This window comes from Fringilla coelebs (genome assembly GCF_963513975.1).
Source record: "Fringilla coelebs genome assembly, chromosome: 28".
NCBI classification, from domain to species: Eukaryota; Metazoa; Chordata; class Aves; order Passeriformes; family Fringillidae; genus Fringilla; species Fringilla coelebs.
Genome location: NC_140054.1, coordinates 857,369 through 881,994, shown reverse-complemented (window position 1 = coordinate 881,994; position 24,626 = coordinate 857,369). Strand labels below are relative to the sequence as shown.

The window sequence follows — 24,626 nt, the reverse complement described above, 5'->3', positions numbered from 1 at the left end:
CTCGGCAGCAATGGGGCCATTGTGGGGGGCTGGGGGGCCCCGGGGGCAGGGCAGGGCTGGGCATCGCCCCCTCCCCACCCTGGAGCAGCATCTCCTCCTGCTCCTTCTTCCTGCCCCTCTCCCCTCGCTGCCCCCCCGGCCCCGCCGTGTCAGGGGCTGGCTCGGAGCCTCCTCAGAAGGGCAGGTTAATACTCGGGGCCAGCGCTCTGCCCCGCACTCCCAGCCCGGCTCAGCCATGGCCAGGATTTGCTGTGCCCTGCTGCTCTCGCTGCTGCTGCTCCTGCACAGCCCGGGCGCCTGCGGGGCCCCGCCGCAGCCCCGCGGTGAGTGGGGACCGGGGGCTGGGGGGCTGGGGGGGGGGCTGGAGGTCCCTCTGTGCCTCCGGCCTGCCGCTGGGGACGGGGAAGGGGAGGGAATGCCCAGCAACAGTCAGGGAAGTGCGGGAGCTGTGTCCGGTGTGCCCCCGAGGCAGCGAGACCTGCGGCTGGGATGGCTCCTGTGGGGACAGCACGGGTGGCCCGGGTCACCCCTTGGCGCTGGAGGAGGCCCAGGTGGGACAGGGGCTCTGCCTTCCCTTCCCTCTCCGGCTCCACAGGTGGAACAGGAACTGGCTGGGCACTGGCATCACCTCCCGAGCAGGAGGTCTGGGTCAGGTTGCTGGGATCGGGACTTTCCTTGGATTTCCTTCATCCGATCCTGAGCAAAATCCTGCTGTGTTTGGCTTCCCAGGTGGGCAGCCAGGAGCAGGTGAGCTGCCTGCTCTGCAGCTTGCACGGGCTCCAAACCCCAGCCTGGAACCAGTGCCAGCAAAGGCTGGACACCCGGGGCAGGGCTGGATATCCAGAGAAGGGATGGACATGCAGGGAAGGGATGGACATGCAGGGAAGGGATGGACATGCAGGGAAGGGATGGACATGCAGGGAAGGGATGGACATGCAGGGAAGGGATGGACATACAGGGAAGGGATGGACACCCAGGGCAGGGATGGACATCAGGGAAGGGATGGACACCTGGGGCAGGGATGGACATGTAGGGAAGGGATGGACACCCAGGGCAGGGATGGACACTGAGGGAAGGGATGGACACTCAGGGCAGGGATGGACACCTGGGGCAGGACTGGACACTCAGGGAAGGGATGGATACCTGGGGAAGGGATGGACACTCAGGGCAGGACTGGACACTCAGGGCAGGGATGGATACCTGGGGCAGGAATGGACACCCAGAGAAGGGATGGACACCGAGGGAAGGGATGGACACTGAGGGAAGGGATGGACACCGAGGGAAGGGATGGACAGCCAGGGCAGAGCTGGACACTCAGGGAAGGGATGGATGGACACCCAGAATAGGGCTGGACACCCAGGGAAGGGAGGGTCTGGTCCTCAGGAGCATCTCTGCTCTTCCCCGGGCTCCAGGCAGCCCAGGGATTTCTGGATTTCTCCAGAAATCACTGCAGGAGAGGCAGACTCGGCTGCAAGGCCAGACTGGTGGGAATTTAAAGTGTTTGGAGAGTGTGATGATGATGGCTCACCCACGGCCATGGGCAGCCTGAGCTGTGCAGGTGTGACAGTGACTGCAGAGGCACCTGGGGCTGAGGGAGGGAGGATTTCAGATAAACTGAGCCCTTTCTCATCAGGAGTTTGGGAAAGGAGGGTTCTCTCTGCTGTGCAAAGAGAAACAGAGCAGTGACTGAGCTGAGCCCTGCTGTGAGCAGTCAGCTCTGTAAAATAAATAATCCCTTTTAGTCCTGGGTTACTGCACTGTTCTCCCAGTGCTTTAATGGATATGGCAAAGATGCCCTGAGAGGAATTTTCTGCTAAGTCACGGCATTAATTCAGCTATTCCTGAATGATTCCTAGTGTGGATATTTGTAAATATAGTGTAAGGTTTTATTTCTGGTTTAATTCCAGTTTGAACTAAACTATGCTGAGTCAAGGTGTCAATCAGAGCAAGTGACTGTCACCTCCTGGAGAGAATGGGCCTGTCCTGCAGATCCTGACTGTGGCTGAAATCCCAAAAATCTCCCACCTGATATCCCTTCTTTACTTTTCCCTTCTCTGAAATAAACTCCACTCTCATAAAAAGAGCTTGAAGATGTTATTTAGGGCCAAATCACAGAGCAGAAATAAATAAAATAGATAGACTTCAAAATTTCTGTTGGCTCCAGCTGTTCTTAGGGAAATAAAATAACTTTTCCTGCTTGGTTTGTCACTAAATCCAGGGATGATTCATCAGCACAAAGGGGGATTTGTGGTTTATTTCTGGAGGAATTAATTGAGCCTTTCCCTGGACCTTCATTTCTCACCTGTAAACTGGGCACCCCTGGAACAGGGATTTCCAGTGCTGCAGATGGACCTCCCTGGGAGTTCTCCTTCCTGTGCAATGAATTATGGGGGGAAAATGAAATTCATCCATATGGGAAAATGTTAGATTGGATTGGAGTGGGAATTAGAGCTCCTGACAAAGTGACCACTGCCTGCTTTTCTCCCACCTTCCCAGACCTTTCTGGAGCAGATTCAGCCTCGATGCCTCTCAGGAAAGAAACCTGATTATTTCATTTACAGATCCATCACAGAGTATTTATTTTTATCTGCCTCAAAGACTGAAAGCCCCATTAGATCTCACACCGAGGACCAGCTGTAATATTTATGCCATCATTTGGAACAGATTTGTTGGCCCAAAAGTTCCCATTTTAAAAATCTGTCCACAGAAATCTCCTTTATGACAGGAACTCCCTGGGCCCTGCAGAAATCAAATATTAACAGAGCACTTGACAGAGACAGGCTAAATGAGAAGAAAAAAATTAAAAAGAGCAGGATGCCATAGATCTGCTGGGGAAAATGGGGCCATTCATTTAGGAAATCATAAAAAAACACCAGGCTTTTTTTTTTATGTCTTGCCACAGCTGAAAATGAAGATAGAAAATGGCATGAAAGCGAAAAATTAAAATAATAATATTAATAACCATTTATTCAGTTTGTTGCATTGCTGATTCCTCCTGATAGCCTCTTCTTTTCACTGTGGGTATTCATGGGGCTGCAGAGATTAATTATCTATTTTTATCAATTATGGGTTCCAGATTTCTCTGTTGTTTCCCCCTGATAGATGTGAGCCAGCTCTGTGCTGTTACTGGGGTTTATTACTGGTGCCATCACTGGGGAACAGGGGTCTGGCTCCTCTTGTGCTGGGAATGTTAACCCTTAACCCGGGAATGTTGTTCCCAATCCCAGCTGATTGCTGAGTCTTGTGCCTGGTTCTGGTCCCATTCCCATTAACCCATGGGGATTGGTTATCCAGGTCTGAGGTGCAGTAATCCCTTTCCAGCCTTTTTTTGGGTGCAGAAATGCAGCTCAGGTTTCAGTCCAGAGCTTCATCCCTCCTTCCCTTCCCTCTTCCCCCCTCCTTCCTTTAATGCTGCCATTTAACAGTTCAACAGTTCCTTCCTTCCTTCCTTCCTTCCTTCCTTCCTTCCTTCCTTCCTTCCTTCCTTCCTTCCTTCCTTCCTTCCTTCCTTCCTTCCTTCCTTCCTTCCTTCCTTCCTTCCTTCCTTCCTTCCTTCCTTCCTTCCTTCCTTCCTTCCTTCCTTCCTTCCTTCCTTCCTTCCTTCCTTCCTTCCTTCCTTCCTTCCTTCCTTCCTTCCTTCCTTCCTTCCTTCCTTCCTTCCTTCCTTCCTTCCTTCCTTCCTTCCTTCCTTCCTTCCTTCCTTCCTTCCTTCCTTCCTTCCTTCCTTCCTTCCTTCCTTCCTTCCTTCCTTCCTTCCTTCCTTCCTTCCTTCCTTCCTTCCTTCCTTCCTTCCTTCCTTCCTTCCTTCCTTCCTTCCTTCCTTCCTTCCTTCCTTCCTTCCTTCCTTCCTTCCTTCCTTCCTTCCTTCCTTCCTTCCTTCCTTCCTTCCTTCCTTCCTTCCTTCCTTCCTTCCTTCCTTCCTTCCTTCCTTCCTTCTTCCTTCCTTCCTTCCTTCCTTCCTTCCTTCCTTCCTTCCTTCCTTCCTTCCTTCCTTCCTTCCTTCCTTCCTTCCTTCCTTCCTTCCTTCCTTCCTTCCTTCCTTCCTTCCTTCCTTCCTTCCTTCCTTCCTTCCTTCCTTCCTTCCTTCCTTCCTTCCTTCCTTCCTTCCTTCCTTCCTTCCTTCCTTCCTTCCTTCCTTCCTTCCTTCCTTCCTTCCTTCCTTCCTTCCTTCCTTCCTTCCTTCCTTCCTTCCTTCCTTCCTTCCTTCCTTTCCTTCCTTCCTTCCTTCCTTCCTTCCTTCCTTCCTTCCTTCCTTCCTTCCTTCCTTCCTTCCTTCCTTCCTTCCTTCCTTCCTTCCTTCCTTCCTTCCTTCCTTCCTTCCTTCCTTCCTTCCTTCCTTCCTTCCTTCCTTCCTTCCTTCCTTCCTCTTCCTTCCTTCCTTCTTCTCCTTCCTTCCTTCCTTCCTTCCTTCCTTCCTTCCTTCCTTCCTTCCTTCCTTCCTTCCTTCCTTCCTTCCTTCCTTCCTTCCTTCCTTCCTTCCTTCCTTCCTTCCTTCCTTCCTTCCTTCCTTCCTTCCTTCTCCTTCCTTCCTTCCTTCCTTCCTTCCTTCCTTCCTTCCTTCCTTCCTTCCTTCCTTCCTTCCTTCCTTCCTTCCTTCCTTCCTTCCTTCCTTCCTTCCTTCCTTCCTTCCTTCCTTCCTTCCTTCCTTCATCTCCCTCCCTCCCTCCCTCCCTCCCTCCCTCCCTCCCTCCCCTCCCTCTGTCCTGCCATTCCATACATTTATCCCTCCCTCCTTCTCTCCGTGCTGCCCTAGGAGGATGAGATTTCCTCAGAGACAAGGGACACCCGTGTCCTGGGGTGACAAGAGACATGCTGCTCACCACAAGTCCATGTCACCCCCCAAGAACTCTGCTTTCCTAAAGGTGCTTCCCCAGAAAAGCATTAAGAACATTTAAAATATTCAGTTAAAGCTGTGAAACAGAGAAAGGACCAAAACCTGCAGCTCCTCTCCGCCCAGTGCGGATGCCACGGGACAGAGAGAGAGAAACAGCAAGCGTTTCTCACAGCAGCTTGTGAGAAATTTTAGGGAGCTGGAAAGAAGTGATAACTAGTTTGCAGGTGCTGTTTTTCTACTTTATTTTTCTTTTCCTCTCAAGGACAGTGAATGAGAAAGATGTTTCTGTTAGTGAACCAATAGATAAAATCTATCGTACCCCTCTATAAAAACCGCGCGGTTCTTTTGAATGAATCCTTCTTTGCCTTCTTTGCCTTTGCTCCGAGCCTGCCTCTGGCCTGTTCCTGCCCCGACCCCGGCTTTACCAGCACCGATCTCTCCCTCCCAGACCACTTTTCCTTTGACACTTTCCCTTCTTTCCCTTTGACCTCCCCTCTGTCCCCTCCATCCCCAGGCTCCCTGTGCAGGACCAAGCCCACGGACCTGGTGTTCATCATCGACAGCTCGCGCAGCGTGCGGCCGCACGAGTTCGAGAAGATCAAGGTGTTCGTGTCGCGCGTGATCGAGGCGCTGGACGTGGGCCCCAACGCCACCCGCGTGGGCGTCATCAACTACGCCAGCGCCGTGCGCAGCGAGCTGTCCCTGCAGGGCCCCCAGAGCAAGGCGGCGCTGCTGCAGGCCGTGCGCAGGATCCAGCCCCTCTCCACGGGCACCATGACCGGCCTGGCCATCCAGTTCGCCATCAGCCGCGCCTTCAGCGCCACCGAGGGCGCCCGGGGCAGCGCGCCCGACTTCAAAAAGGTAAAAAGGGGCAGGTTCCTCCAGCTCCTCGCTCGGGACTCATCATGGAGTGGTTGGGAGAAGCAGGAAGGTGGCGTTTTCTGGGCTTCGGTTGTGTGTGGACACCTGGGGGTTGGTTGTCACAGGTGGAAAACCTTTGGGAGGCGCAAACGGGAGGTTTGAAAACCTGCAGGAGGTTCACGCCCCTCAATTCTTCTTGGAAATTTCTGAGAGGTGTAAACGGGAGGTTTGAAAACCTGCAGGAGGTTCACGCCCCTCAATTCTTCTTGGAAACTTCTTGGAGGTGTAAACGGGAGGTTTGAAAACCTGCAGGAAGTTCCCGCCCCTCAATTCTTCTTGGAAACTTCTGGGAGGTGTAAACGGGAAGTTTGAAAACCTGAAGGAAGTTCACGCCCCTCAATTCTTCTTGGAAACTTCTGGGAGGTGTAAACGGGAGGTTTGAAAACCTCCATGAAGGTTTGAAAACCTCTCAATTCTTGGAAACTCTGGGGGGTACAAATCCCTCAATTCTTGGGAACATCTGGGAGGTTCAAACCTCTTAATTCTTCTTGAAAACGTCTGGGAGGTTCATGCCTCTCAATTCTCCTTGCAAACCTCTGGGATGTTGAAACATCTCAATTCTTGGAGGTCTCTGGGAAGTTCAAACCTCTCAACTCTTTTTGGGAACTTCTGGGAGGTTGAAACCTCTCAATTCTTGAAGACCTCTCTGGGAGGTTCCAATCTCTCAATCGTTGGAAACCTCCAAGAGGTCCAAACCTCTCAATTCTGCTTGCAAACCTCTGGGAGGTTGAAACCTCTTAATTCTTGGAATCCTCTGAGAGGTTCAAACGTCTCAACTCTTCTTGGAATCCTCTGGGAAGATCAAACCTTTCAGTTCTTGAAAACTTCTGGAAGCTTCAAATCTCTCAGTTCTTGAAAAATCTCCGGGGGGTTCAAACTTCTCAATTCTTCTTGAAAAAGAAGCTCATCTTTGGGGCTTAGTGAAAGAAAAGTACAAAACCCATTCTAACGTAGTCAGTCTCAGTTTTTGTTCTAAATGCAGTCTGACAATTGCACACAGCATTGGCCACTCCTGCAGATTGGAGAGACATTCCACTGAGCTGTCCATGAAAGTGCTGTGTCCTCATCTCCGGAATCTTTTCCACACCATTCAACATCCCTCTCCTCATGCACTCTTTTCCTGCTGCTCCCCCAAGCCCTGCTGTTCCCTGTCACCTCTGGTTGTGTGGAACAAACTGTCCTGGATTTCCAGGGTCTCCCTGACACCTTTCCTGGACAGCTGAAGAGCTGAGAGCAGTGAGCTTTGGAATTATTTATCTGAGGCAATAAAATAAAGGGGGAAAAAAGGAAATCACTCCTTGTTTTCCCTCTTCCTTTCCGCTCCAGAGCTGATCCAAGAGGCAGAATCACAGGAAGAGGTTTGGGAGGGTCTCTGGAGCTGACCCTGAGCTCCAGCAGGACTGCCCAGGACCATGCTCAGGTGACCTTTAATGTCTGCAAGGTGGAAAACTCCACAACCCTTTGTGTGCTTGGTTCCCTGGTTATTTTTTCACTTTTTCCCTCTGCCTTGAAATCCAGCTAGATTTTCCCTGCTGCTCAGGGTGACCCCATCCCCTGCCTGGGAGGAGGAACAGGTTGTACAGGGATTTAGGAAGGTGAAGCTTCCAGGAACACCAGACACGGTCCTTGCTCCTTCCCACAGCAGAAATCCAACAAATCCTCGTGCAAATCTGGTTGTCAACATCCCAAAACATCACACGGTGCTTTGCTCTTGCTTTGTGCAGCAATGTCACCCCGGGGCAGGGAAAAGCACGATTTGTTTCTGGAGGAGTTCCGAGAAAAACCTGCTCCCACCTTCCTCAAAACCGGCGGGGAGCCCAATTACTTCCACCTTGTTTTTTAGGGAAGAAAACAAATAAATTGGCAAATTGCTGAGCGAATCCAGGGCTTTATGCAGCTTCCTGCCCGATTCTCCTCGGAGCGCTGCTGGAACATCACGTTCCCAGGGCATAATGAGCCATTACTCCCTCGTTAGCTGCAGGATCGCCTGGGAAATGTCAGCCCGGGCTGGGGATACCTGGGAATGCTCAGGAATGCTCGGGAATGCTCGGGTGTCTGAGATAAACAGGAATAAATTGTATCAGACCACGTGGGATTTCTGTCTGACAGAAGGATGAGGGATCCAGAATGTCAGGAATTCACAGGGAAATCTGCTGGTTCAATGGTTTGACCTTGAAAAGCAAAATTTCTGAGTTTTCCCAGGGTAAAACTGAGGATCAGGGCAAAATCCAGCTGTTGGAGGCAGCAGAAGCTTCACCTTTTCATAATTCCCCTCACGTGGCTGAGCAGTGCCAGCCTCTCCAAGATCCAGAGGCTGCTCCTTCCCTCCAAGCCTTTCCCAAACCAGGCCCACACCAGGACTCAGCTTTTTCAGTGACAGGGAATTACAGAGATCCTCAGACTGCAAGTAATTTGGAGGTAGGTTTGAAAATAATAATAGTGAAAAAGGGACATTTTTTCACAAGGACTCAGGCTGGATGCAGGGAAAATATCTATGGTAGGGATCCTAGGAAAAAAAACAGGAATTCCTTAAACAACTGTGATATTAAGAGATATTTTTTACACTCTTTCTGTCAGGCTGTCACAGACAGGTGCCCTTGCTCCCTCTCACTGTCACATTCATTTTTCCCATGGTCTCTCTGATTAATTCCCAATCCCAACTCTGTATCCAGAAGTTTTGTTTTCTCCAACAGCAGAGCAGAAAGCAACGCGAATTTTGAGACCTTTGTGGCAGATTTCCACACAGAGGCATTATTAGGAACTTCCCCATCACATCCAGGGGTAGACACTGCAGCCACACCCCGTCTGGGTTTATCTAGGCTTGGGTTTAACTGGACATGGGCTTAACTGAAGATGGAGAGGAGCCAATAAAGCTGGAGAATTTCTTGATTTAGGAAGAAAATTGCAGGAGGACACACGGCTGCTGACAGGACCTGCTGGCAGGGTTTGGTCCCTGATTTGATAACACCTCTTTTCCCTGATTTGATAATGCCTTTGATTTCTGATTTGATAACTCCCCTCATTCCTGTTTGATAACTCCTCTCATTCCCTGATTTGATATCTCCTCTGATTCCTGATGTGATGACTCCTCTCATTCTCTGATTTGATAACCCCTCTGATCCCTGATTTGATGATTCTCCTCATTCCCTGATTTGATATCTCCTCTGACCCCTGATTTGATGACTCCTCTCATTCCCTGATTTGATAACCCCTCTGATCCCTGATGTGATATCTCCTCTGACCCTTGATTTGATGGCTCCCCTCATTCCCTGATTTGATATCTCCTCTGATTCCTGATTTGATGACTCCTCTGATCACTAATTTGATAATGCCTCTGGTCCCTGATTTGATGACTCTCTTCATTCCCTGATTTGATGACTCCTCTCATTCCCTGATTTGATAACCCCTCTGATCCCTGATGTGATATCTCCTCTGATCCCTGATTTGATGTCTCCTCTCATTCTCTGATTTGATAACCCCTCTGATCCCTGATGTGATATCTCCTCTCATTCCCTGATGTGATATCCCCTCTGACCCCTGATTTGATGGCTCCCTCGCTCCTGCCAGCCGGGCTTTGGGGTCTCTCCTCCTCTCCTCGGCGCTCTGGGCGCTGCTCGGGCGGAGCAGCCCGGCTGGAGCTGAGGCTGAGCCGAGGGCTCTCTCTCCTGGCAAAAGGCTCCACTGCACGGATGGATCCGCTCCCGCCCCAGGAAAACCCCGGAGCTCCTTGGGCACATCCATTCCCCCACATCTGACACAGGTGCTGCTTTGCATTTTATTTTTTTGCCACACCAGAAGAGCAAGACTTGAATTTGTTTATTTTTTCCCCTGTGGAAGCACCAGTTGCGGAATCATGATGCTCCTGGGAATTTTTAATTGTGCAGCCCTTAGGAAGTGCAGATAAACAGCTGAAATGAGATTGCAAAGCTCCACATTTTTCCTATTTCTCCTGGTTTTTACAGAGGGGAAGCTCTTTCCCCATTCTGCATTCCAGCCCAAGCCATTCCTTTGGAGTTGGCAGTGGTGTCACAATAAATCAGTTGTAAGGAAAAGTGGCAGGGGCAGAAGAATTGGCAAAGAGCAAGAATTCAGGTCTTGTGACAAAGTCTCTTTCAGAAGAAAAATAAAGAGGGAAAGGGGCAAACCAGGAGCAGGACTCTGGGAGGCTTTTAGCTGGTTCAGGACACTGTTTAATCCAAGCTGAAATCCAGTTCCTACTTAAACCAGCTGCCACTTCAGTGCTGGGGCTAGCAGGGGTGGGGGTTAATCCCTGCTGTTTATTTTGGAACAGAGAATCACAAATCCTGGCAGGCCCTGACACACAGCGTGACCTCAGGCCTCTTCCCCTCTCTCCCCATGGAGATGGTTCCAGTTCCATCCTTCAGCTCCTCCACCTATAAATGGGATGAAGCCTTCATCTCACATTTCCACAGCATTTCCTGAGATGCTGTGAAGCCCCACACTTAGCTGGGCTTGTCCTGAGTTTCCCTGAAGATCTTTAGTTTGGCTTGATCTCAAGTTTGGCTATGAACAACAGAAACTTTATTTTAGTTTCCTTAGAGGGGGATGCATCAGTTGTCCTTTGGTGAAACCATCAATCCCTGGCACTTGTCCCTTGGTGAAACCATCGATCCCTGGCAGTTGTCCCTTGGTGAAACCATCAATCCTTGGCACTTGTCCCTTGGTGAAACAATTTAATGCCTGGCACTTGTCCCTTGGTGAAACCATTGATCCCTGGCAGTTGTCCCTTGGTGAAGCCATCAATCCTTGGCACTTGTCCCTTGGTGAAACAATTTAATGCCTGGCACTTGTCCCTTGGTGAAAAACCATCAACCCCTGGCACTTGTCCTTTGGTGAAACCATCAATCCATGGCAGTTTAACTTTTCCAGCTCGGAAACAAACTAATTCCACCTCAAAAAACCATGGTTGGTGTGATGCCCAAAGAATGGGAAAAGCTGGTGGGATTCCCTTTTCCATTAATTTTAGAAATGCAAGCCCTTCCCTCCTACCCCAGCCTGTCCCACCAACACGCTGGGAATGTGGATGAGGACCCCAGTGCCCAGGCAGGCCGTCCCTCCCCGCTGCAGGTGGCCATCGTGGTGACCGACGGCCGGCCCCAGGACGGGGTGCAGGACGCGTCCGCCCGGGCCAGGGCCGCGGGCATCGAGATCTTCGCCATCGGCGTGGGCAGGGTGGACATGGGCACGCTGAGGCAGATGGCCAGCGAGCCCCTGGACGAGCACGTGGACTATGTGGAGAGCTACAGCGTCATCGAGAAGCTGACCCACAAGTTCCAGGAGGCTTTCTGTGGTGAGTGCTGGCGGGGGCTGCGGGGCTGCCAGCCAGGAACTGGGAACGGTTTGGCTGGGAAGGACCTTCAAGCTCTGCACAGAATCCTGGAATGCTTTGGGTTGGAAGGGAGTGGAAAGCTTATCCCATCCCACTCCTGCCATGGGCAGGGACACCTCCCACTGCCCCAGGTGCTCCAGCCCCAATGTCCAGCCTGGCCTTGAGCACTGCCAGGGATCCAGGGGCAGCCACAGCTGCTCTGGCAATTCCAGCCCAGCCCCTGCCCACCCTGCCAGGGAACAATTCCCAATTCCCAAGATCCCATCCAGCCCTGCCCTCTGGCACTGGCAGCCATTCCCTGGCTCCTGTCCCTCCATCCTTGTCCCCAGTCCCTCTCCTGGAGCCCCTTCAGGCCCTGCCAGGGCTCTGAGCTCTCCCTGGACCCTTCACTCTGCGCCAGGGCCTGCCCACCCTGACAGGGATGGATTCCTTCCCAGTCTCCCATCCAGCCCTGCCCTCTGGCAGTGGAAGCCATTCCCTGTGTCCTGTCCCTCCAGACCCTTTTCCAAAGTTCTCCTCCAGCCTTTCCCATGGAAGTTGTACCTGTGACCACACTTCACCCCTCTGCTTCCTTGCTCCAAGCAGGACAGAGCAGGATCAGAGCCCTGTGGGACACAGGGGCTCTTTGAAGTTGCCTTTCCAGAACTGCAGGGTTCTGTTCAGGGGATTTCAGGTTTCAGTTAAAGAAATCTCCAGATTTCACCGGCACTGGAGAGTTTGTAAACACGATCCACACACTCCTGGAGGCACTAAAAAAAACCTGGAAAAGAGGGTTTTAGCACACTGAAACACACCCTTTTGGGGCAGTTGAGAGAACTTGTTTTGCATTCACCCTGCCAGCATTGGCTCCAGAATTCCCAGTTCAGCTGGGATGGTCCCAGCTCCTGGGAGAGGCTGAGCTGCCTTTGACTGATGCTGGTTTTGGTGTTGGGAGCCTCATGGGGCAGGAATCTCTCCTGGCTGGAGCAGGATCTAATTCCTGTCTGCACAGCACATCAAAAGAGCCTGAGCATCCTACAAACACCATCCTAAAGACATCATCCTATGAAAACAGCACCCTACAAACACCATCCTGTGAATACAGCATCCTCCAAACAGCATCCTAAAAACACCATCCTGTAAAAACAGCATCCTCCAAACAACACCCCACAAACAGCATCCTACAAACACCATCCTGTAAATACAGCATCCTCCAAACACCACCTTACAAACAACACCCCACAAACAGCATCCTACAAACGGCACCCTACAAACAGCATCCAATAAAACCACCATTCTATAAAACCACCATCCTATAAAATCACCATCCTATAGAACTATCATCCTCCAAACCCCATCCTACAAACCCCATTCTACAAAACAGCATCCTCCAAACAGCATCATACAAACACCACCCTACAAATGCAGCTTTCCTCCTACAGGAGCTGCTGAAGGACTGGGAATGTTTTATTGCTTCCAAATGTGCCCCAAGGCAGCAGGAATGGGCCATAAATCCCCATTTTCTGTCAGCAGGAGAGGCCCAGGGGCCTTTCCCTGGAAGGAAAGATGTGTGACAACACTTCCTGAAAGGTGTGATCCACCTGGAACTCCAAACACACACGGCTGGGCCTGGAGAACTCCCAGTTTTTGACAGGTGTAAAATCTCCTGGACCAGCTCCCAGGCTGAAAGTGATGAAGGGGAGCAGCTTTTTTGTCATGGAAACTTGGCTCCTCTGTGGAGAGGAGGGAAATTTCAGATACAGAGTGAGCTGTGGATTATCCTCAGGTGGTAACACAGAATGAGTCAGGTATTATCAGGTGTCACTGCAGCAGCAGCTCGTGGGAGAGGGAAACAAACACCTCAGACAAAGGGAGGGAGAGAGACAGAATTTGAGGAGTGGAATCCAGGCCATGAATATCTGTGGAGTTTGTATGGCTGCCCTGGGGTCGGGAGGCAGCAGCAGCGCTGAGGCCTCACGGTGGGGTTTGAAGCTGGGGGGAAAATCCTTTCTGTGCCTCCCTGTGCAGATGGCAAAGCTCTTCCCATGGGAAAGCGCTGGGAGGTGAGGGAAGCACTGGGGATTGCTGCAGGGAGCAGAGGACAGCCCTGGGGAATGCCCAAGTCCCTGCTGCCGTGTTCTGCACACGCAGCTGCCCTAAACCACCCCAGAGATGGACCCAGACCCCCTGCCCGGGCACAGCACAGGATCTGGGACTGACAGCAGGGAAAGCGCTTCCCACAGCGCTCAGCAAACTCATTCTCCAGCCTGTGGTGAGATTAACCAGAGCACTGAACTACAGACAGCTCCAGGGGCACTAAAATTCCCAATGATCTGGGCTGGAACAACCTGCCAGTGCTGGCACAGCCACGGGAAGGGGAAAGGCCAAAAAAAGGAACAAAACATGAGTAGAGCAGGACACAAATGGCTCAAAATAACAAACCTGAGCTCAGAGAGACTCTGCTCCACCTCCTATCTGTTCACTCCAGCCCAGGGCCTGGATTTCTGCACACTTTTCCCTGGCATTTGTAGGTGAATTTGCCTCCCCAGCCCTGTTTGCTCTGGAGGTTGTTCACCACCCTTGGTGCCACGGCTGTGACAGCGCTGTCACCCCCAGGGCCGCTGGCTCCCGGTGCTGCCACTCAGCTGCTGTTTGCTCAGCATCCCAGGAGCCACAGCCAGGGCAGGAGGGGCAGCAGGAAGGTTTGGAGAGCAGGGATCTGAGAGCTGCACATGCAGGGACAGCTCTGAGGGGAATCCCAGGTGTGTTCCCACAGGAATGCTGTCCAGGAAGGGCAGCTGAGCTCCCTGCTCAGGACTGTACTGCAGAGCTGCAAAAATTGCAGCTGTCCTTTTGGCCAGCCCAGGGGGCAGCTGGGACCCAAACCTCACCCAGGAGCTTTGCAGAGTGAGGTGTGCTGCAATTTGCCCCACACCCAGGTGGGTTTGCCCTCAGGATGGGGAGGATTTCCAGTCCTGGCTGTGCCTTGGAGCAGGGAGACTCGTGGGAATTTCTTCCTTGTCTTTATGCCTGTCTTGGTTTGAACAGCCAGGTGTCTGCTGAGGAAGGCAGGAGCCTCCCTTGAAATGGAAAATGCAAACACCCTCCCATGGAATTATGATCATTTTGACATTAAGGGCTCTCAGGCAAAGATATGGGAATAGGAATATCAGTTCTTTACTAGGAAAGAAAATAAAAATAAAATAAAAATGCAGTAATGCAAAACAAAGGCCAGGCAGAGTGAGAGCAGCCCTGGCACGCTGTGGGTCAGGGTGGGGGCACAGCCCCATCCCATGGGGGCTCAGCCCTCCTGCAGTGCCAGCTGTGGCTCTGCTGCAGCAGGATCCTGCACAAGGGGGGAGTTTTCCTCTGCAGCTGCAGGGCTGCTGGAGATGGGCCTGCTCTCCCTCTGGGAATGCAGGGCAGGAGAAAGCTGCTCCTCTGGGAGTGCAGGGGGCAAAGGCTGCTGTGCTGCTCCAGGCTCAGATTGTATCCAGGTAGGAATGCTTGGCTCCTGCCCTGGGCGCAGCATCTCCCCATGGGATGATGGAATTGGATCAGCCCTGCAGGGACACTCAGTGGCCATGGACAGCAGAGATCTGCTGGAGGGAGGATGGGCTGTGGGAGAGAGAAAGAAAACTGCCCATGGACAGCAGAGAACTGCCCAGCTCTGACAGACTGCAAACACAACACACACACCCATTTCCAGCCTCAGACACTGCCTCAGCACTGCCCAGGCTCAATGAGCTGTGTCCCACTGCAAAGCAGATTTAATGATGGGGCCAATGTGGGGCTGTGCAGAGCTGGGTGTGGGTGGGGGGCTCAGGCTGGCCCTGCTGGAAGCCACCCCCTCCTCTCCTTGCAGTGGTGTCTGACCTGTGTGCCACGGGGGACCACGACTGCGAGCAGGTGTGTGTCAGCACCCCGGGGGCCTACAGGTGTGCCTGCAGGGACGGCTTCAGCCTCAACAGCGACGGCAAGACCTGCACCGGTACGTGAGGGGACCCTGAGGGGACCGTGGGGACAGCACTGGGATGTTCTGCTCAGGGAAGGCAGAAAGGGAAATCCTGCTTTTGAAAGAATCACTTTCAAAACATTTCTGTGCTCTCCTGTTGGGTTTTCATTGATTAACCCTGTTTTCTCAGCAATAAATGGTGTTAGGGTTCGATTTTCCTACATCATTTATCGAGTCTTTGCTTCTGTTTTCTTCTGCCCTCTTCTCGTGTTTTCCCTCAGCTTGCAATGGTGGCCTGGGGTCTGCTCTGGATCTTGTGTTCCTCATCGATGGCTCCAAGAGTGTGAGGCCTGAGAACTTTGAGCTGGTGAAGAAATTCATCAACCAAATCGTGGATTCGCTGGAGGTGTCGGACAAACAGGCCCAGGTGGGGCTGGTGCAGTACTCCAGCTCCGTCCGGCAGGAGTTCCCCCTGGGGCAGTTCAAGAGCAAGAAGGACATCAAAGCAGCAGTGAAGAAAATGTCCTACATGGAGAAGGGGACCATGACAGGCCAGGCTCTGAAGTACCTCGTTGACAGCTCCTTCTCCGTCATCAACGGAGCCCGGCCGGGGGTCCCCAAGGTGGGCATTGTCTTCACTGACGGGCGCTCACAGGATTATATCTCAGATGCTGCCAAGAAAGCCAAGGACTCAGGTAGGGCTCCTGAACTCCCTGAGGCTTCTTTCTCACTTGGCCCTGGCAGGACCCTGGATCTGTCTCTTAGGGTATACACAGGTTATACTGAGTAATTCTGAGGAGATATTCCCTGAGTGTCCTTGCTCACAGAGAGCTTGGAACACCTCAGTCTGGGCGTCAGGTGCGCCTTGGTTTGCCAAGAGCTGGTTTTAGCTCCCCTCTCTGTCTTTGGAGGAGTTTCTGCTGGCCAGGGTGGAGTTTGGGATGGACAGGATGGACATCCCCTTAGGATGGGATGGACAGGGTGGAGTTCCATCTCTTGGGATGGGATGGGGTGGGGTGGAATGGGATGGACAGGATGGAGTTCCATCCCTTGTGATGGGATGGACAGGGTGGAGTTTTACCCTGTGGAATGGGATGGACAGGATGGAGTTCCACTCCCTTGGAATGGGGTGGGATGGACAGGATGGAGTTCCATCCCTCTGGATGGGATGGACAGGATTGAGTTCCATCCCTTGGGTTGGGATGGACAGGGTGGAGTTTTATCCCCTGGAACTGGATGGACAGGATGGAGTTCCACCTCCGGGAATGGGATGGGCAGGATGGAGTTCCACCCCCTGGAACTGAATGGACAGGATGGAGTTCTACCACCTGGAATAGCATGGGCAGTATGGAGTTCCACTCCCTGAAATGGGATGGGCAGGGTGGAGTTTTACCCCCTGGAATGGGATGGACAGGGTGGAGTTCCATCCCTTGGAATGGGATGGACAGGATGGAGTTCCACCCCTGGAATGGGATGGACAGGATGGAGTTCCACACCTGGAAATAGGATGGACAGGGTGGAGTTCCACTCCCTGGAATGGGATGGACAGGGTGGAGTTCCACTCCCTGGAATGGGATGGGCAGGATGGAGTTCCACTCCCTGGAATGGGATGGGCAGAGTGGAGTTCCACCCCCGGGAATGGGATGGACAGGATGGAGTTCCACCCCCTGGAATGGGGTGGACAGGATGGAGTTCCACCCGCTGGAACTGGATGGGCAGGATGGAGTTCCGCCCCTGGGAATGGGATGGACAGGATGGAGTTCCACCCCCGGGAATGGGATGGACAGGGTGGAGTTCCACTCCCTGGAATGGGATGGACAGGGTGGAGTTCCACCCCTGGGAATGGGATGGACAGGATGGAGTTCCACCCCGGGAATGGGATGCACCCAGGTCTAATTGCTCCACACAAATGTGGAATGAGGCTGCAGGGGGAATTTCGAATTAGGAGTTTTCAGCACCTTTAGGTTTGGACAGGGCGTGGAGCAACCTGGGCTGGTGGAAGATGGTGGAGCAGAGGAGCTTTAAGATCCCTCCTAACCCAACCCTTATCCACTCTGGGATTTGTCTGGGGTTGGTCAGGAAGCCCAGCCCAGCACCAGAGGCACACGGGGGCAAAGACAACGAACCCCAGGATTTGTAGGGCCAAGTGTGGCTTGGCTGCATCAGCCTCAAGGCCTGGAAAAGGCAAAGAAAAAGCAATAAAACAATAAACAAAGCCCAGACATGGGTTAAGGAGGAACCCCAGGCACATTAATAAGGAATTTCCTCAGCTGCTATTGTAGGAAAAACACTCAGTGACCACACACTGATAGATTCCTGTGCCTGAGCCCCATGAAATATTAATGCCTCTAGAGCTGCCCCTCTGCTGACCTGCTGAGCACGTTCCCAGTCTCTGACACCCCTGTGTTAAATGGATCCAGCCCCTGGGAATTCAGTCAGGAATTGCTGAATCCTTCCCTTCCTTTTAACTTCGTTCTCCACCACTAGATGGGACTCGGGGCCAGCACATAAGCAGAAAGGTCAGGGAGCTCGTGAAAAACCAATGTTTACAAAGCACTCTGACATCTTATGGGGCTGTTCAGCTCTTATAAAACAAAAGGTTCTTATAAAGTGTATTTATAGAATTTATTCCTCCCTGGTGATAAAACTTTGTGCCTTGTCTCTCTCTCCTCTCTTGTCCCTGCAAGGAAATCTCTTATCTGTCCATGAGTTATTGCTGTGGGATAAACAAGTGCTTAAAGTGAGACTGCAAAATTGTTCAGTGAGCTGAGCCTTGGAAAAACAACACATATTGGATATATCCAGAGAAAGAAAGGCACAAAGGGGAGCAGGGAAACATTTCCAGTGCCTGGGCATGGACAAGTAGGGACAAGTATTTCTAATCAGGGCTAATTATTACCTCCCAAAATGGGAAAATTGCATTTCACTTCAATAGAAACAGGTTTAAAGCAGATCAATCTCCTGACAGAGCAGGACAAGCTCTGAACTCCCACTGGGGGCTGCAATTTTAGACAGAGACGGCTCAGTTCTGCTGACCCCAGGTCTCCACTGCAGGGGACTGTGCCACTCAGGGCTCATTAACAGGGGTTGATTAACAGTGGCTGAGCCTGTTCTGGGAACTCCCACAGTTCCCTTTTGCTACATTATCACTTCCACATCAGTGGGATGGTGTTGTCATCACCTGTCCTGTCTTGCATCTCCAAAACCTTGCTCTTGTTGTCATTGGCTGGGAAATTCTAGTTAAACTCTGCCTGCAAAACTATTTTGGCCCCTCTTTGACCTGGCTGAAAGGAGCATCTCCAAAACCTTGTTCTTGTGGCCACAGTGCCCATGGTCTGTGGTAAATTTTAATAAAATCTCTGCCTGTAAAATTATTTTCGGCCTGTTTGCCCTGGCTGCAAGGAGTGTGGAACAGTGGGGGTGGAGGGGGTGATTCTCAGTGAGGATCTGGAGCTGTGTGGGGCTCAGGGGATGTCCAGCCTGGCAGGGTGGCCCCGTGCCAGCTCCAGGGCGCTGACAGGATCCCGTTCCCGGCAGGATTTCGGATGTTTGCCGTGGGAGTGGGCAACGCCGTGGAGGACGAGCTGCGGGAGATCGCCTCAGAGCCCGTGGCTGAGCATTATTTCTACACTGCCGACTTCAGGACCATCAGCAAGATCGGGAAGAAGCTGCAGATGAAGATCTGTGTTGGTGAGAGGGGACTGGGGTTCAGCCACAGCATCTGAAGGGTGGAGCAGAGGGGGGAAAATGCCCCTCCAGAAACCACCAGGTGAAGGTGGGGACTGGGATGGGGGGGATTTGTCCCAGTGTTTGAGGGCTGGAGTGGAGAGATGAAAACGCCCTTGGAGAAGCTGCAGGTCTTCAGTCTGTGGTGGTGAGATGGGGTTGGGATGGAGTAGAGGGATAAAAATGGCCTTGGAGAAACTGTAGATGGATATCTGTGCTGGTGAGAGGGGGACTGGGGATGGAGGGATGGAAATGGCTTTGGAGAAGGTGCAGACCCTCGATCTGTGTTGGTGAGAGAGGACTGGTGTGAGAAATGATCCTCACTTCCAAGAATTTAAAAGGTTTATTAAAACCTTATCAAAAATACAACAGAAGACTGAATAGAGAAAATATCCCAGCACCAGCAGCATTTCCCCACCATGTGCTCACCCACACCATGGAGGTTTCCCCTTTTAACCCTTTGGCCCCCAAAGTTCTGTCTATCCACTCCTCCTTCCCTGCCCAGGGGTGGGGATCACTGCCTGACACCTGGACTGGGGGGCAGCTGTTGCCATGGTAACGAGTGACCCTCCCAAATGTCCCAAACCCAGGGCACCCCTGATAACAACACAAGGGGGTAAAACACAACTGTAAATCTATAAAACTTCTCCTGACATAGCTACAGGATATTTGCCCTTTAATTGTGAGAGTCAGCTATTTCATAACCCATTTATCACACCTGGGAGGGAGGGGTTCAGTCAGTGTTCAGGGCTGGACTGGAGGGGTGGAAATGGCCCTGGAGAAACTGCAGCTGAAATCTGTGCTGGTGGGAGGGGGGTTGGAGATGGAGGGGCTCAGTCACAGCATTTGCAGCCTGGAGCAGAGGGATGAGAATGCCCTTTTGGGTGGATGTGATAAAAATCTCCTGTTCCGAGTGTGTGGAGCTGGCAGAACACACGGGAGCATCAGGAGACATCGATATTTTGGGTGGGCACCTGAGGCAAAGCAACCCCCACACCTCAGCCACAGCCTCCTCTCTCAAATCCTCTTCTCCTTCCTTTCTCCTCCACCTTTCTGCCCTTCTTTTTCTTCAGAAATGATGAATTTGTCTCCAGGTTCCTTAAGATGGGATTTCCTTTCCTCCTGGAGAAGTTGGAGAGGGATAATCCCTGTGTCTGCAGAGCCAGGATTGCAAGGCAGAGACTCTTTGACAATTCTCAGTAAAAAATTAGGATCAATCCAAGAACAAGAGGATGGGATCTATATGAAACCCCCAACAAATTCTGCTTTAAAATCATTCAAATACATTTAAGCTTCAGCCTTAAAAAAAGAAAAAAAAAGTAAATTTCAGAAAAAACTGTTTTTTGTAAAATATTAATTTGGATATATATGTTTACATTTGAGTATTAAAAATAAAAGGAAGGCAAGGAGATATTTGCATTTTTTTTCATTCCCAGTGCCAGCTTGTATTTCTCAACAGCTGCCTTGAAATCTTCTGTTAATCTCCAGCTTTAGGTTACACCTGGCTGGTTTAAACCTGTTGAGTTTTGGTGTAAGCAATTCATTTCCTTTAAAAATTCTGTCTTTTATCTACTCCTCCTTTGCTCAGCTCAGAGTGGCCTTGTAACACCTCCCTTTCTTTCCCAGGCATTTTCTCCCTCCTGTTCCAGTCTGAGTTAATTTTCCTTGAAGAACAGATGTAAATTAGTGACATAAATTAGCAGAGTGATTAACGCTCATGGTTCCACCCCCTCAAGGAGTGGAATTACTGAAGCAAAGCTCAAACCAGTCTTGATGGCAGTAGTGCCTCCAATTTTTATTGCATCTTGTTGGGGAGACAGAGGTTGGTTTTATTCGGTCAGACTCCAATTTTAGGGCAAACTTGAAGCATCAGGAGCAGAGCTCAGTGGGTTTCCAGAGAGATGGAAACCCAGGAAAGACTTCTCATGGCTGGAATTACAGAAAAATGTGACATTCTCTGTTCATCTGAGGTAAAAGCCAGAAGAGATCAATCAGATAATTGGAAATAATTATATTTTGATTTCCTTCCCATTTCTGACACAGAAAATAAGAATTGTGCTGTTTCACTGGCCTCAGGGATTTTGATTAAATCAATTTTTTTGTGCCACTCATCCTCTTACTGTTGTGACCCACAGAGGAAGATCCGTGCGAGTGCAAATCCATCGTGAAGTTCCAAACCAAAGTAGAAGAGCTCATCAATTCCTTGCAGCAGAAACATATCCTTTGGAAGTTTGGCCAGGATTGGGTGGGTTGGGCTGGGAATCCAGAGGGAAGGTCTGTTCCTGGGGGAGGCAGCTGGGCTGGGCTCAGGAAGGTGGGAATGAGGCACCTGCGGGGTCAAATGTGGCACTCAGAGCTCCGGGCTGGTGACGAGGTGGGGGTTGGTTGTAAGTTGGACTTGATGGCCCTGGGATCAAGGGCTTTTCCAAGCTTTTCCAAGCTTTTCCAAGCTCTGGGATTCTGGGATTGTGGGGAGATAGGTCCTGAGGCAGCTGGAATGGGAGGCAGGGAGTTCCTTCAGAACAAACATCCAACACTGCCTGAATTCTTCATGGACTGCCGGGACAGAGGGGCATCAGAACACCTCAGACTGTGGGAGGGTGGTGTGGATAATCCAGATGGACACATCCACCCATGCCAGGTTCTCCCAGCTGGCCAAACCTCAGTGCTGGGAGATAAATCCTGATGGAACTGTTCCCTGGAAGCATCTCCAGCCAGGTGAGTTGGATCCCATCAGAACCCACCTGGTGGGACTGAGCTCTGCTGTGCTGGGCCTTTCCCTAAGTGGCAGAAAGAGAAAAAAGGCCCCCAAAAAATTGTGAGTAGGATTAAAACTTCTGAAAAACAGAATTCATGGAGCCTCAGGGTTGCTCACAAGGGCAGGGGAGATGTCTCACCACTGAGGATCAGGAGAGGATCTAATTTTAAAAGGAACATTCTGATTTCTTCACACATTTCTGGGCCCTGCTGTGGCACTGTTCTGTTCCTCCTCCCGGAGCCAGGCTGGGTGAGATCTGTGACCTGTGTGGTGCAGAGGTCAAGGGAAGTCACAGCTCCCACCTGGTGGGCGGCTCTCCCAGGCACACCATCAACAGGAATTAGTGAGAAGAGCAGAAAATTCCTCTGGCATGCCAGGAAAAGCTCTCGCTCCTCTCCTCAGGGTCAGGGGCTCTGTCAGCCCCTCCTTTCCCTCCTCCTCTGGGAGTGAGCCCGTGGCAGTGGGAGGAGGTGTGAGCACAGGCAGCTCCTTCCTGCAGGGAGCTCCATCAGCCTGGGAGCACCAGAGGGGATGGGCACAGATCCCCTCTGCTCCTGCTCCCCTCCTTACCTGTGCTGCCAGCCTGGCACTGAGGAATTATTGAGTGGTTTGGGTGGAAGGGGCCTTAAAATTCCTCCCATCCCACCCTGCCCTGGCAGGGACACCTCCCACTGTCCCAGGCTGCTCCAGCCTGGCCCTGGGCACTGCCAGGGATCCAGGGGCAGCCACAGCTGCTCTGGCAATTCCAGCCCTGCCCCTGCCCACCCATGAAACTTTAAAATGAATTTATGCAGTAAATGAAGCTTCAGACTCATGTAGGAGGTCAGTGACTGGAGCTGGGTCTGTTTGGGTCTGGTGCTTCTCCAAAGACAGGAAGTGGAATTTGGGGTAATTTTGGACATTTTTGGTGTCATGGTCACAGGAAGGAGGAGTCCAAGTGAGAGCCCTTTTCATGGAGAACGTGCCAGGAATTCCTTCCTCCCTGATTTGTGTTGGGAAAGGATTTCAGCTGGTGATGTGAAGGGTGAAACAGGCAAGGAGTGATCCAAATATCCAGGAATCCTGGAATGGTTTGGGATGGGAGGGACCTGAAATCCCACCCAGAGCCACCCCTGCAGTGGCAGGGACACCTCCCACTGCCCCAGGTGCTCCAGCCCCAATGTCCAGCCTGGCCTTGGGCACTGCCAGGGATCCAGGGGCAGCCACAGCTGCTCTGGCAATTCCAGCCCAGCCCCTGCCCACCCTGCCAGGGAACAATTCCTTCCCAAAATCCCATCTAAATCTCTCCAATTTTAGTTAAAACCTTGCCCCATCACTCTGTGCCCACATAAAAAGTCTCCCTCCCAACATTCCCAGAAAAATTGCCGTTTTTCCTCCTTAACTCCTCCTCACTGGAAGCTGTGGCCAAAAGAATCGAGGCCCTGGAGAACAAGATCATCTAAAACCCCATCCCAGCAGTTTTTCACCTCCTTCCCAAAGTAACAGAACCAGAACTGCTCCATTTTTCAGGGAGGGCAGCTCAGCCCCAGGGCTCTGGGCAGCTTTTATTAAGGTCTAGGCTACCTGCATTTGTTTAAAAGGAAGAATTATTACAGTAGAGCAGACTTTGTATAAAGGGCAGAGCACAGGGTGTGACTGAGAGTTGGACCAGGCTCGAGTTTGCTGCATCCTATAGAGTGCATATATTAAAAAAAAAACCTTGAAAGAGTTTTTATTTAAAGCTTAATATATATACAATGTGTTACTGAGTACTTGATGATGAGTTCTGTGAATCCTCTGCTGCAGCTTTTGTTTCTATGCATGAGATAATTTAATTTAAAAGTCAGAGTGACTTAGACTCGCCCTCAGCTGCTGGGTGTAAAGGCCAAAGCTGAGCTCCTGGTTGTTGTCAGTAATTAGGTGAGGTTTAGTCCTGATCCTGAGCGTGCTCTGCAGGCAGGCTGGGCCAGGCTGCTCCTGCCTGGGCTCCTCCTGAGCTGGGGAACTGGAAAAGCTTTCCCAGTTTTGGCAGTGGCAGTGTCCCAGAGCCTGGGCTGAGCCTGCTCTGGGGGACGTGCAGGGGACCTGCTGTGGCCCTGAGTGCCACCAGCTGGGAGATGTCCTCTGTTCTTGGTGACCCTGACAAGGCTCAGGGACCCTCTGTGGCTCTGCCACTGGCCACATGTGCCCTGCTGTGTCCCCCCACCCTCAGCTGGAGCTCCAATCCATCCCCCACCCTGGGAATGCTGCTGGAGCTGCCCTGGAACCAGAGCCCGGGTCCCTGTGCCCTCCCAGGCTCACCCAGAGCTCAGAGCACTCCAGGCTCAGCCCAGAGCTCAGAGCACCTCCAGGCTCAGCCCAGAGCTCAGAGCACCTCCAGGCTCACCCAGAGCTCAGAGCACCTCCAGGCTAAGCCCAGAGCTCAGAGCACTTCCAGGCTCACCCAGAGCTCAGAGCACTTCCCAGGCTCAGCCCAGAGCTCAGAGCACCTCCCAGGCTCAGCCCAGAGCTCAGAGCACCTCCAGGCTCAGCCCAGAGCTCAGAGCATCTCCAGGCTCAGCCCAGAGCTCAGAGCACCTCCAGGCTCAGCCCAGAGCTCAGAGCACCTCCCAGGCTCAGCCCAGAGCTCGGAGCACCTCCAGGCTCACCCCTGAGCTCAGAGCACCTCCAGGCTCAGCCCAGAGCTCAGAGCACCTCCAGGCTCACCCAGGGCTCAGAGCACCTCCAGGCTCAGCCCAGAGCTCAGAGCACCTCCAGGCTCAGCCCAGAGCTCAGAGCATCTCCAGGCTCAGCCCAGACCCTGCAGACTCTGCTGCTCCCGGATTCCCTGGGAATGTGGGCTGGGAGCACCTCAGGCTGCCTGTCCCTGCAGCTGTACCTGGCCATGGATCCCCACAGAAGCCTTGGGGGAGGTTTATGGCGTTTATGGGTTTCTTTATGGGGTTTTATTTTTTGTATCAAAATATTTATACTTGAGACTACGTGAGAAAAGCTTTTCGGGGCGACTTGGCCTGTTCAGAAGCATCACCAGGGCAGATGCGTTTTGGTTTTGGGGGAATATTAAAAGTTTGCTGGAAATTTGGGAAGCCAGTGTCATCCTTTGTGTGAGTGCTGAGGAGGTTGC

General features: G+C 52.0%; 1 protein-coding gene across 1 annotated transcript; it reads left to right on the top strand.

Moving 5' to 3' along the window:
- Positions 1-235: 235 nt before the first annotated feature.
- Positions 236-22,965, top strand: MATN1 (matrilin 1; the record flags this gene model as incomplete). Its single annotated transcript, XM_084222732.1, has 8 exons — positions 236-323; positions 5,349-5,695; positions 10,844-11,066; positions 14,950-15,075; positions 15,321-15,734; positions 18,577-18,729; positions 20,901-20,981; positions 22,916-22,965. 8 exons carry the CDS (start codon positions 236-238, stop codon positions 22,963-22,965), a joined length of 1,482 nt encoding a protein of 493 aa, XP_084078858.1.
- Positions 22,966-24,626: the final 1,661 nt, after the last annotated feature.